Below are 12,929 nucleotides of genomic sequence, written 5' to 3' on the forward strand. Positions count from 1 at the left end.
CTAGGTCTCTCTGAAATGTCCTTATATTATACAATCACATTATTTAAGTCACTTGCATGATATTCCATTTCCCCATATAAACCATGCAATGTACTTATTAACCACCCCGGTCTCCCAAAATAAGAATTTAGTCTCTTATTTTAATAGTTGTCCACTTAACAATTTTGTCAACAGTTGTTCAGCTTTGCTGGGGGTTATCAGTCCCTCACTGAACAAGTGTGCAGAGACAAGGGAGCTCCTCACTGTTCCTGCAACATTTGATAATGGCTTTGTACAACTCCCTTTTCCAGCCTTCCACGTACCCCAAAACATTGTCGTGATTCTGTATCTGCTTAAGAGCTCACTTTTTCTTTTTCCAAATGTAGATGTGTCTTCTTTGAAACCCTGGTTGCTCTTTTTCTTCTATATCCAGCTACTGTTAGAAGGCTTGCAGATTAAGAGAAAATTGGATTTGTTTTAATCATTTTGTGCCAGAGAATAAGGCTTTTTATTAGGATGTGGACCTTTTTAAATCATCCCTGTCTTTCTGTCTTCAAAAGTAATTGCTGAAGTGTGTACTAGCATTGCACTTAATAAAATAAATCTATGGTTTCCTTAATGCAAAAGAGAGAATTGTGATTACAGTCTTCGCTAAGAGAAATGTCATTTTTGGAATTTAATTTCTGCCCTTAGTCTGGAAAAAGTCTGACTCAACCTTCAGCAGAATTTGCATCTTTGGAAAGACTAGAGACATGAGGAACCTTTGTATTTGCAATCCAGTAAGAAAGTACTAAGAGCTAGTGATGTCTGACTGCTTTTCGTAATTAGTTCCTGTCTTCACAGAAAGTACTATCTATGTCACCTAAAAAAACCCACAGCAATGCACCTAACACATAAGTAGAGACACTCACATACAGGAATAATTTGCTCACAAGTCTTAGAACAATACTGTCAAAAAATTCAAACTAATACTTCTTCTCATCTGCTTAGTACAGAGGTGTCCCTCCTGTAACACATTTGTATTATACAGAAAAGAAACTAAGCCTAAATAAAGAGGAAAGAAGTTGTAGCATTAAAGCATCAGAGAGAGACTTCTCAAACAGGAACTTTGTAGTCACATAAGTAGCAGCATTTTCCAGATCAGTATGCATGTAATTAAATGAATACAGTGGAAAACAAGCAGTAATATTCAAAAGCCAATCTCTGATGAGCAGCGCCAAAAATAATATTAGAAGCTACGATTTTACTAAGTAGTACACAGAAGACAGACTTTGCTCCTGGCTTACAAGGAGTGCTTTCATTTTCAGCAGAGATTTGAACATATTACAAAGAACTGGCAGTGCAGAACATACTGTTAGACTATCATTTCAAAGGTAATTTGTCTTTTCTTACATTTTACATTTGCTCTAAAATATTCTAGTATCACAAGTTCTGTCAATTGATTCAATACATTTATTTTCAATTATTTAAAAGATTATATTAATTCATGTTAATAAATTAGTTAATAGCTGATTTTAAGACATTTTAATTTTGGCCTGCTGTCACACTTGAAACATGAATAGTTCAATATAGTCAGGTAGAGAGTGATTAAAAAATAAGTATGTTTGTTTAAATTACTATTGCTCCCATTACCAATTCCTAGGGTGAAATCCTACACTGAATTCAGACCTCAACACAGCAGGTATTTCATTCAGATTTTGAAAGCATAGACCAGTGCATCTCTCATTCATGCCTCCTGTACTGAAAGGTCAGGAAATTCCTGCCTTTCCCCCCCGCCACCCCTCCAAGTTTCTGAAAGTAGTAGGACACATCTTGTGGGAAAAATATGCCATTAATTCACAAGTGGCTAGCAAATGTGATCTACCATTTAATATCTTTTTTACACGTTCAGGTTTTAATATTTTTAAGGCTTCCCATCCCCAGAAGAGTCGGGGAGAAGCAAAGCTTAGAAGAATAAAAAAATAATTTTGTAGCTATTTTTCCCATAGCCAAATAAACTTTGAAGACCTAAGGCTAGAAAAAAAAATAGTAAGGAAGAAAGAGTACATGAGATGAAAAGTACAGATACCATTCAGCAGCAAACAGGAAGAAATACTGAAAACCTTCTTGGTTTAAAAACCAAATACACTATGAAACGAAAGGTTTAATTTCAAGAATGTCAACAAATAACAACCATTTGTACTTTTTCACAAAAATCTGGTTTTGATGTAACCACATTCATTTTCGAGTGTTTGATAAGAACTTTTTAACCTTATCTATCTTCTTTCAAATAACTGAACTGATGAAACACTTAATGCATGTCTAGTAATCTATCTTCCACACAAGCAGTTAATCATTTGCATCTTATTTTCAGTTTGGATTTTATAAGCTTTCACTTGAAGACAAACACACTGTAAAATTTACCTCAAGGCTCAGAAACAACAGGTACAAAGTTCAGATCTGGTTTATCTACACCACCCATGAAATTAAAACTAAAATTAAGTCATTTCCATCTTTCAGTCTTACCATTTTTGAATGTGGTTAACAGCCTCATATAGTTATTGAGGTGTATTTATCTCTGGTTACTATGCATACAAAATATTTTAGAAATCTTTGACATTACTATGACTTAAATCATGTCTAAGCAAGCATCGACTTTTAAAATATGTATTAATCCTTTACTTTGTAACTTCTCCCCATATTTACACACTAAGAACAGATTCTGTTGAAGAAACTGTGAGAAAGCATATTTTCTAGCCTTAATAAAAATACAAACTCCAATGTAATGAATAGCATTATTTTCTAATTTGTTCAAACTACCAAATGTTTATGACATCAACTGCTTAATAATACAGGAATAACTGAAGAGATAAAGCTTTTTAGCACATGCCAAAGACATCAGCATTTCTGGCTAACGGTTTGCAGTTCCTTAGGAAAGGACCATTTGCAGAAAATGCTATTTATCAAGCAGCTTTCTTTCCATGCTCAGTAACATCCATCTTTATGAAGCAATATTATTCCAGTGATCACAACACAAAACTGTCTACCAATAAATTACAACAGACCAATTTTTTTTAAACCATTACTCTATTTACAATGCTATACCCTCTATTAAAGTATTATTAATCAGAGTAAATAACACTATTTCCTGGCTAATCTACTTTCTGAAATCCTGTCCAACAAAGGACTTGTTGCAAAGCAAGAAGTTGCTTGTTTGTTTCTTCTGCCAGACCCTACAATGGCCACTTTATGGTGCTTTTTCCTGTTTTTAGCCTTCAATTTCCTTTGGCAAAACAGATATCTATTAGCTTGCCCTTAAATAAGAGCACAGATCATTAATAAAAATCAAAAAGAGCATGCATCCTGCATTCAAGCAAGCTAACTCCCAGATCCTCCACCTGTTGACTCAGTTTGCACCATTCAATCACAGAATTTTTCAGAGGATCTTACTAGAATCGGTGAAGAACAACTAGAGATTCCAGGCTCAAGCTGGGAGTGTGGATCCCAAGTGTCTGATCACCAAGGAAAAAAAATCCATAAAGATGTCCCACTTCAAGCACCGGGCAAAAACTTCATACACAGATTTCCTGATTTCTTGCAACTGAAGAAAATCCAACCCTAAACACCACCAGCAATCAAGGTTGACAGGTTTGAACATTTGTTTATTAACATTTAATCCCACACAAGCACCCAAAAAGAAGATTTTTGGGGAAAAATAATATGCGAGAAACATTATATAAAGGAAATTCACCTGCCTCCTTCACCTAAAAACAACTTCAGTGTGTCAAATCACAAAACTACTTAAATGAAGAGCCCCTTATGACCCAGAGGAGTTTCACCAGTTTTGTTCCGTCAGCAACTGGTGTCTCAGAGCTGTCTGACAGAGGTATGGTAGAAGTGGAAGCTCAAACCACTTCTGACAATCTGCTTAAGAATTTACACGTTTCTGCCTTACCTATCAGAAAATAAATGAGAGGGGAAGGACAGAAAGAATGGGAATAATTTCACTGTATACTTGAAAGCAGTCAAGTGGTTCTCCTCTTCAGCTACATGAGAGATTTTTTTCCCTGCAAAAGAAAGCTTCTTTTCTTACATGGACTCAATGGGCTGGTCTGTCCTTCACAACTTAAGAGGCTGTTTGAACCACTAATTGCTTGTAGTTAGGAAAAAAAAATATATTTATTCCACAAGCGTGGCTCTCTGCCTGTAAAATGCAGAAAGGTCAGAGTGCTTGTGGGGTTTTCTGTTTGTTTTACATCAATAACAGAAGGCAAACGCAGACAGCAATGCAGATACCCAAGTCAGCTTGAAATCCACGGAGCTACAGAAATGGAAACAGCCCGGTTGTCATAGCAGCGGAGCATGATACCTGAGCTAATTATTCAGTCTGAGAGGAAGAGCTAATTAGCCCAGATGCACCATCATACTGACACAGTTATAATCCTTCTGGGACCTGGGCAGGCACATTGCTGATTAGACATTTCAGCCTGCAACGAGCTCAGAGATCTCAGCAATACTGCGCTGTGCTTTAAGTGTTCAAAAAAATAAATTAAAAAAAGAGGGAAAAATAATGTTCCTACAAAGAAGAAAGCGATGGAAAAGAGCTCTCAAAAAACCCAGAGAACTCTGAACATTGATCTGCAACACTTCTGCAAGAGAGAAGGATGCCTGTATCCACAATGCTACAGACCAAACTACAAGACTGGAAATGGAAATCCCAGTAGTACAGATACACTTCCACTCCCAGCCAAGTGAAAGTTACTTGAAAAATTGGTTTATCATTGACAATCTGAATTCAAAAAGCTCCCTGTTATCTAAAAATGCAAAACCCTAAATTAAGTTCCTGACAGAGAAGTACGAAGGTAAATACAACATCATCGGCATTACAGATTGTGAATACCATGGAAAATAAATACCTACTACCAACAAACCAACCTCTTTTTTTCAAGGACTGGCAACAGCATTTATTTGCTGTTTTTTCCAGGAAGCAATAGTATTTTAAAACCAACTTTTTCATCTTTCTACTGTACTATCTGCTACAAGGTCATCCCTGTAGAAGAAGCAATGCATTTTAAAAGAGTAGGAAACAAAAAGTGAACAGGTGAACTCATCAGTCCTTGTTAACCATTTTTCTAGCACAGAAATACAATGTAACATCATATAGAAGACAAACTGTGAAAGGCAGGGATTTTTGTTGGTATTCTGAAAGAAAAAAAAAGATAAAGGAAAAATTCTTTAAGAAACTATTTTCACTTCTTTGTAATCAAAATCAGCAAAGGCAACAAACATACACACTGAGCAAGCAAACTAGTGGATAGATGGCACGAACAGTGTTTTTAACTTGCATGCAAATCTAATTATTGAACCAAGATGCTTTTGGTAGATCAACAGGACAAACTTCTAATTCATACCAAATGATCCTTTAAACACCCAGAAAGATTACTGAAACTAAATCTCTCATGTTTTAATGAACATCATTGTATGAACAAGAACACATAATGTAGAAAGTAATTGATTAAATAGATACTCAGAAGAACTGACAAAGAACATACGTGTTTGAATATTTGGCTTATATTTATTCAGTTTTAAGTTGCACAGATCTCTAAAGTTTGCCTGCAGAACTAATTAATTTTACAATTTTTTAGTATTATTAATTTACAAACCATGCCAGGTTATTCATATTTACAAGAGATCACTTCTCATTTCAGGAACCTCTCTAAGCAGATCTGGAGGATACTAAGAGGTTCGTTCAAGTGTATGCACTGCCCAAGAGAATGGGATAAATATATTAAAAAAAAAAAATCAATGTTTCTCTAAACAGAAAGCTATTTTTGTCACAGTCAATACTGTTGCTAAATAAAAAAGTTTGGTGACTAAACGATTTCTAATTAAAGACAAAAAATAGGCACACACTCTTCACCTGCTTAAAACTTCAGAAAGAGATGTCAAGCTAAGTGTCTTTTACATATATTTAGATATCAAATAATTCCAAGCACTGTTAAAATGGCAGATATATTAGCCTAGCATCACTTTCAAAGTTTTCTGAGGAACCTCCTCCCAGGCTAGTGGTCTTCCTCCCGTCAAGTTAACGATCCCAAAGTTAGATATATTATTGATAACCATTTAGATCCAATGTTGGGAAAGAAAGCTGGAGAATCCAAGACAGTGTTAGTGGAGCAAACTGAAAAGAAGAAAATTAAGCAATATTAAGGAAGATAATGCAGCCATTGAGATTCACAAGGAGTTGTTATTTATCAGAAATGGAAACAAGCAAGAATGTCAACAAAATCTTTAAAGGAAAATGAAAAATGTCATAATAGAGTATATTATCTTGCCATGAAAAAGAAACTTGGGCTTCCTCACGAAATACAGAACATCCCCTGATTTCCATACCTAACTTCCACCAAGGACAGCTTGGTATGCATTTCACCCTAAATGGACTAGCAATAAAATCCACTCTCTTCTGATAAAGTTTTTACTTATTCTAGAAAACAGGCATGTTACTGGAAATTGGGAAGAACAGAACTGTTTGCCAGGATTTTAACCCTGTTTACAGCTGTTACTGTACCCACTACAAAAATTCCAACACAGAAATAAATCCTCCAAACACAGTATAAACTCGGAAGATAAGTAACTTTTGCTTCCTTCCTCCTATCTTTGCTGTTCGGGACCAGAAGGCCACTCAGGCAAGCTCAGCAGAGAGATATCCCTGAGGGTACAAAGCAAAGTACTGAAAATGGATAGAAAGTCATCATTTAAAAAAAAGTGAATGACATCAGCCACTTGAAACGCTGCTGCTTCACAGCCAATAACAGAAAGCTTTTCTGGGAAGCAATTGTTTCAGCAGCATATGGCTGACAGTGGGCATGCAGCCTGCATCAGTTGCTAACAAGAGGTTTAAAAAATAGGAATCTTCTGAGATTGTCAGTGTACTGCTTTCTCTAATAAGGAGAAAGAAAGGAAGCGGAAACTAGAAACCAACAGGGGAATGAGTATCTTTATGACATGCCTCCACGTAAAGCTTGCATCAACAAGAATAATAACATATGGCCAGGGATCCCTTTGGTTTAATGCTGCCCAAATTCTCAGAAAGAAGCTTGTGGTGTTTTTTGGTTGGTTGGTTGGTTTTGTCTTTTTCAGAATACAGCTGCTTTCACATGAGCTGCCAAACAAGTCTCAAAACACATTTTAGGGAATCTGTGTGAAGAGTACAAACATTGGCACAGGCTGGTAATCTAAACCCTAAGCTTCAGCCCTTTCACAGAATGCCTCCAGAGTTTCAGTCTTTCCTATCACCCACAAAATAAGTTTACTTCCTTAAGCTAAGAAAAAGGGTTGCTGAAGCTGTCAACAGCTCATGTTTCCTTTCTTCGATGCTTTTAACTGTACTTGGGACTTCACCTTTTACTTAAAAAGGATGAAAAGGGACTTATACCCTGATCATTTGATGTCTAAAGGTATATTCCAACATTAGTTACAAAATGAAGAAAAACAATTTCTGAACTGTGAGTTATTTTCTACTGAAAGCAAATTAGACGAAGCATCACGAAAGAATAAATCATTTGATTCTGGGCACTACAGAGAGTACAGCTCTGTCTTTCTTTTCAAGGCTGAGTTAAGTGAAAAAAGACAGCACATGAAAAATTCATTAGAAGGTACAGTGTGGCAACAGAATGCTAGAAAGACTGACTGCCGCATGCCTGGCAATGGAGGCTGCTTAAATAAGGCATGAAAGGCAGGCCACTTGCTGCCGACTTGATAAAGTATTACAGAGGAAGAAACAAGGTGGGTGCTTCATTCAGAAGAAATCTTTCTTGCTAATCGAAGCCAACGGGAGCCCAACTCCTTCCTCTTCAGTTTAAAAAAACCCATCATTTTCCTAGAAAGAAAGAAAAACCAGCAAAGTTAAGGCATAGCTACACCTACTAATTCTTGTTATAAAAAAATGGGGAAGAAACAGAAAGGGGAAGATACGCCTACCTTGATTAACAGTTCTTTTGTCTCCTTTTGCTGACGAGCAGAATGTCTTTGTGAGGGTTTGTACACTTTAGGACGATGACAGGAAAGTAAGAAATAGAAAGGGTAGGCCCTTGACAAACAAGCTTTAAATAAAATCATTCTCGAATGTAGACAATATTTCTATATAAACCATGCATACGAGGAATACCAATCCACGTGTCTCCCACATCTTTACCAGCATTGGCACTAATACACGTTTGTATGACTGTCAGATTTATTCTATACAACTTGTTTCCAACATTCTGTACCTCGACATCCTGAACACTGGATAAAGAAGTTGATTAAATCCAGAAGTGCTATGTCCCTGTCTTGTTTATATGATTCAATCCAGTCGTCCACCACAGACTGTCAAGAAAAAAAGAATACTTATCAGAGACTCTTAAAAAGTATTTTATTAAAGGCAAATGACTTATTCTTTTCAGAATATAATTTTATAACTGAGCATTTATTTTGCATAATTATACATGCGTACAAATTCAGAAATCTATACACCTTCTCTCAGGGTGGAGACAGAACAAATATTGTTAGAGAACAGAACTACAGGCATTGTTTTCTGGTAGGATAATTGTAAAAACACAGGTTCAAATTGAAATTACTGTAATTCCTTAAAACTCTGCTTGCAGTATTTATCCAGTTTGAAAATTGTGTTGAAAAAACAAACACTGTGATTCCGTTTGGAAAGATCAACATACATGCCCAGAAAACTGATGACTAGAAACACTTTGGGATAAAAAAAATGAATTTATACTGCATAGTGAACAACTCTGTATTTATAAAGGCCTAAGCAGTGTATCAGTCATTCAGAAACACTGTACATAGTTCAGGAAGACAGAATGCAATGAGAAATACTTTGTAAATTAAAATAATACATGCAAGTTGGTGTTTGGGAGTCACTAGGCCACCTGAATCACAATATATGAAGCTGAGTCACAGCTGCAAACTGCTCTCAGAACTATAAGTAGCCAGGAGATATTTTTATAATCACTGATACGCAGGCATAGCACACAGCCATTACTATGAATAATAGCAGAGAGGAGGACAGAAAGCACACAGGTGTCAAAAACGTTTGTCATTTGTCATGTATTAATCTCTGGGGACAGAAAATGTGCCTCTAGCTTGATGAGAAAGGGGACTAAATCAATTTTGCCAGTCAACATAAAAGTGTAATCACAGCATCAGAAGAGTTAATGGCAGATATACATCAGCTGAAAGGAATGCAGTGACAAAGCCTATAGCTGCTTCCCATAGATACTTCAACCTACAGTTCTGACTACGGAACCCCAGAGCTGCGCATATCCACAAGTTTTAAAACTCCAGATGTAGGTAAATGAAGCAATGAGGAGAAAGCAACAGAATAACTATGGGAACGCTTATAAACTGTTCTAGAAAAGCAAGAGGGTTGTGTGAGGTCGTCTTCAGCATTCTTCATGGTTAAGGAATACAAGTATGGCTTCCTGTCAGGTCACTGAAATACAGTATTCCGAGTTCCTCAGTTACATCAACATTGAAGGTAAGGAACTGTGTATATTTAATGTAAACAAATGCTATGTTTTGCTTATTTTATAAAATAAGATCTTTGCTGTTCCATACATGTGGCAGCATTCATTAAGAGAAGCTTGATTATGCTATCAGAACACAACTTGCAAAGGGATTTTTTAAATTTGGAGAGTCCAGGTTTACAATGAATGTCTACAAAATTAATTTTGAAATCCTAAAAACACATACCACCACCATCCCCATGCAATCAGCTTCCAACCTTGCTGAAAAATAATTAATAGGAAAGACAAAATCCAATCAATTCGACCTCTTAGAAAAATTTTGCCTCTTTCTAAATTGGTAGATATAAGGATAGGATCTTGAAATATCCCTCTGCCATTTCTAGTTTATCGAAGTACAAACTGCCCTGACTGCCAGTGGGACCTGAGCAAAAGTATGAGAAGAGGGAGGCAGCAAGAACACAGTTGTGTATGTACTAGAGACATACACAACTCTGTGAACTGAGCCCAAACTCTCCACATTTAAAAGAGATCACCATACTCATTCTTAACCCAAGACAGGATGAGACTAGCAGTATTATCATGCTACTCAACAACGAACATGAATCTCTAAACATTAAATCTGCCAAGAAACTAAGTTCTTTCAGGTTTTGCTCATCACTAGAAACACACAAATGCACAGTAGGAGCAGTGATCTTACAAAGAGGAACATGTGCTACTTAGAAGAAATTTAAAAGGAACTCTTAGCCTCAAATTAATCTTCACAGTAGTTGAGGAAACATGAGGCAGCAGCACAGAACCAGTAATCCAGAATGCTTCACTGTTATTTCAGCACGAATTTAGATCTGTTCCTATAAGTATCAATCATTTCAAATCAACTGGCACACAAAACCAAATGTAAAAATTATTTACTAAACCAAATATTGACAAAGCTTAATGACCAGACTGCTGGTGTACTACCAACTTAAAACATTTGTTTGAACAGCTATATTAGCACAGATATCAGAACAACATGTAATTACCAGCAGCTGTTACTTTCACTGAAGAAAACAGCATCTGTGCTGGGTCAGAGCAGAGGTTCACCTGCCCAACAGGGCTTATACATGTAGGGAAAAGCATAAGAATAGGGCAAGAATACACTGATACCTTCGAGTTACTCTCACAGATCCTTAAGACCCTACCGTACTTCTTTTCTCATGAATGTGTCTGTCTGAACTACGAAGTTTTATACCTACATCATCTTGCAGCAATGAGTCTCAAGTGTTAATTATGCACTGCAAAAAAAGAATAATCGTTTTGTTTTAAACTTGCCAGTTGCTAGATCTATTTGATGCCACCTAGTTCTTATGGAAGAAGAGAAAAGAACCCTCAAGCCCATGTTTCCATCTGGTCACCTCTTTTCAGGCAGAATAATCTTACTCTGTGCTGTGGGGCTTACACAGAAATACTTCCATATCTTTATCTTTGCTCACTCTTGTCACACATCTCCAAACAGTTTCTGAAGTTTACTATATTCCTCTATGAGCCTGGGAAATCTCATATGTTTTATGAACACTCAGATGTTTCCTGAGTGCTAATAACTAGCTCGTCAGCATCTGTGCACTGTCCGCAGCCTCGTTTCACATAAAACATCCCCTGTAGAAGCAAGGCTGGCCTGAGAAATTCCTTCTCATTTTCAGTCTTAGTCCTGTTTCTTCCTACACATACTGCCCCTTCAGCTATACCACTGCAACTGTTTCTGGACTGTGCTACATATGTTGCCAATGGACCCATCTGGACTAAAAAAAAAAAACAGGAGCAGAGTGGAGAGATCTGGAGGAATATCTTTCAATTTCGTTTCTGCATCTCCCTTCTGGTAATTTTTGTCTCTTCATACAATTAAAATTGTGAGGGACATGCTATGTCCTTGGATGCTAAGGGCCTACTTTGTCCTATCTAGTATAGTGCCTTTTTTTTTTTTGAGACCCAGAACCATAATGCGATTCACAGAAAAATAAAGATGAGCAGCTGATCTCAAGACTCACGGACCAGACTTGAGGCAATGCAGAGTCTTTAGTGGCAGCAGGAGGTAAAGAAAGCAACAAAATCAGAGTGAAGGTTCTGAGCAGGGACAGCAAGCAAAGACTACCTCCTGCGTCAGCCGGACGTAGCAGAGGACTGACAAAGCTTTAACTAAAATCTTGAATGTTTGGGTTGGATTCCTTTTACCTAACTTTACATGCACACTCATGTGGTCACACAAGCTGGTCACTCTATACTCAAATAGTGTATATATATGTGCACGTATGCATACACATATAGAGTCAATATTCAGCAGAGCTGTCTGCATAATTCATCCATTAGAGCAGGTACACATAGTGGGAATGAGATGGCTCCTGCCTAAAAATGCTGCTTATTACACTACGTACATCTCCACTGTCTGAGGAGCTCAGGGTGACAAGTCATGTACAGACACCTGACCTGTCAGCATCAGTACAATCACACATATTACATTCGCTAATCCCTAAAAAAGAGAGGGGTATTTTCAGTGTATCAGAACCAAAATAACACCCACAGATCTAAATCATTCAACCCCTCATGCACACTTGGCATGCTTGTTGGTAAATTTTTTGAGAGATTACAGTTTAAGGCAACAGGAGATAATGAAGCCAGACTACATATGCTACAACAGTTGGAACTTAATCAAACTGTTCACTTTTGATGTAACAAAAAAGAGCTATAAAAACTGAAAACACTAGGATGAAAAAACAAAAACTATACACATCAGACCTAAAATAGAGACAAGTATCAACTGAACCAAGAAAAAACAGCAGTAATCAAAATACCAAGAAAAAGATAGAATATGAGAGAAAAAGAAATCAAACAACAGGTAATAGTGTAGTAACTGGTATAACAAGCAATCATTGCCAGAAAAGGAATTATTTTGCATAAATATGCATAGAGAGAAACTACTCCTATTAAAACCAAGGTTTTCTAACCAACAGTCCACAGGTTACAGCAAACCCTCCCAGCTGCTTTTATCTTGTTAAGATGCCTCTAACCAGTCACCCTGTTTTCAAGAACTGCTCAGACATAAGCAAAGAGCAAACAACATGAACAGCTCTCACAGCAACAACCCACATTTGGTCACCAACTTGCCCACAGATATCCTGCCCTGGCCCTTCCCTGCCATCTGTCCCAAATACAGAACTGACCCTGAAGTGAAGGTGGTAACCAGCCGAGGGAAGGACCAGACAGCTCTTTGGAAAGGAGGTAGCTGGAACTGGGCTCCGTCCACTGGCAGAATTAATCTCCACAAGAGTCTTGTTGCCTACTTCCGCAAAGCACTTAGAAAAGATGGTAGGAATAGATTGCATGGGTTGTTCTGGTGGTGCCCATCTGCTTCCAGATGTTTTCTCCATTCAGATGCAGGACAGAGCATGGATTTACCACACAGACACGTGCACTTGCATGCTG

General features: G+C 37.2%; 1 protein-coding gene across 2 annotated transcripts in view; it reads right to left on the bottom strand.

Moving 5' to 3' along the window:
• Positions 1–12,929, bottom strand: part of STAG1 (STAG1 cohesin complex component) — a 185,539-nt gene that overhangs the window by 103,721 nt on the left and 68,889 nt on the right. For both annotated transcript variants that reach the window (XM_065639667.1, XM_065639668.1), the window contains exon 5: positions 8,226–8,322. In XM_065639667.1, the coding sequence (XP_065495739.1) occupies positions 8,226–8,322 (97 nt within the window). The remainder of the gene's footprint in view (positions 1–8,225; positions 8,323–12,929) is intronic.

This window comes from Caloenas nicobarica, chromosome 8, assembly GCF_036013445.1.
Source record: "Caloenas nicobarica isolate bCalNic1 chromosome 8, bCalNic1.hap1, whole genome shotgun sequence".
Lineage (NCBI taxonomy): Eukaryota > Metazoa > Chordata > Aves > Columbiformes > Columbidae > Caloenas > Caloenas nicobarica.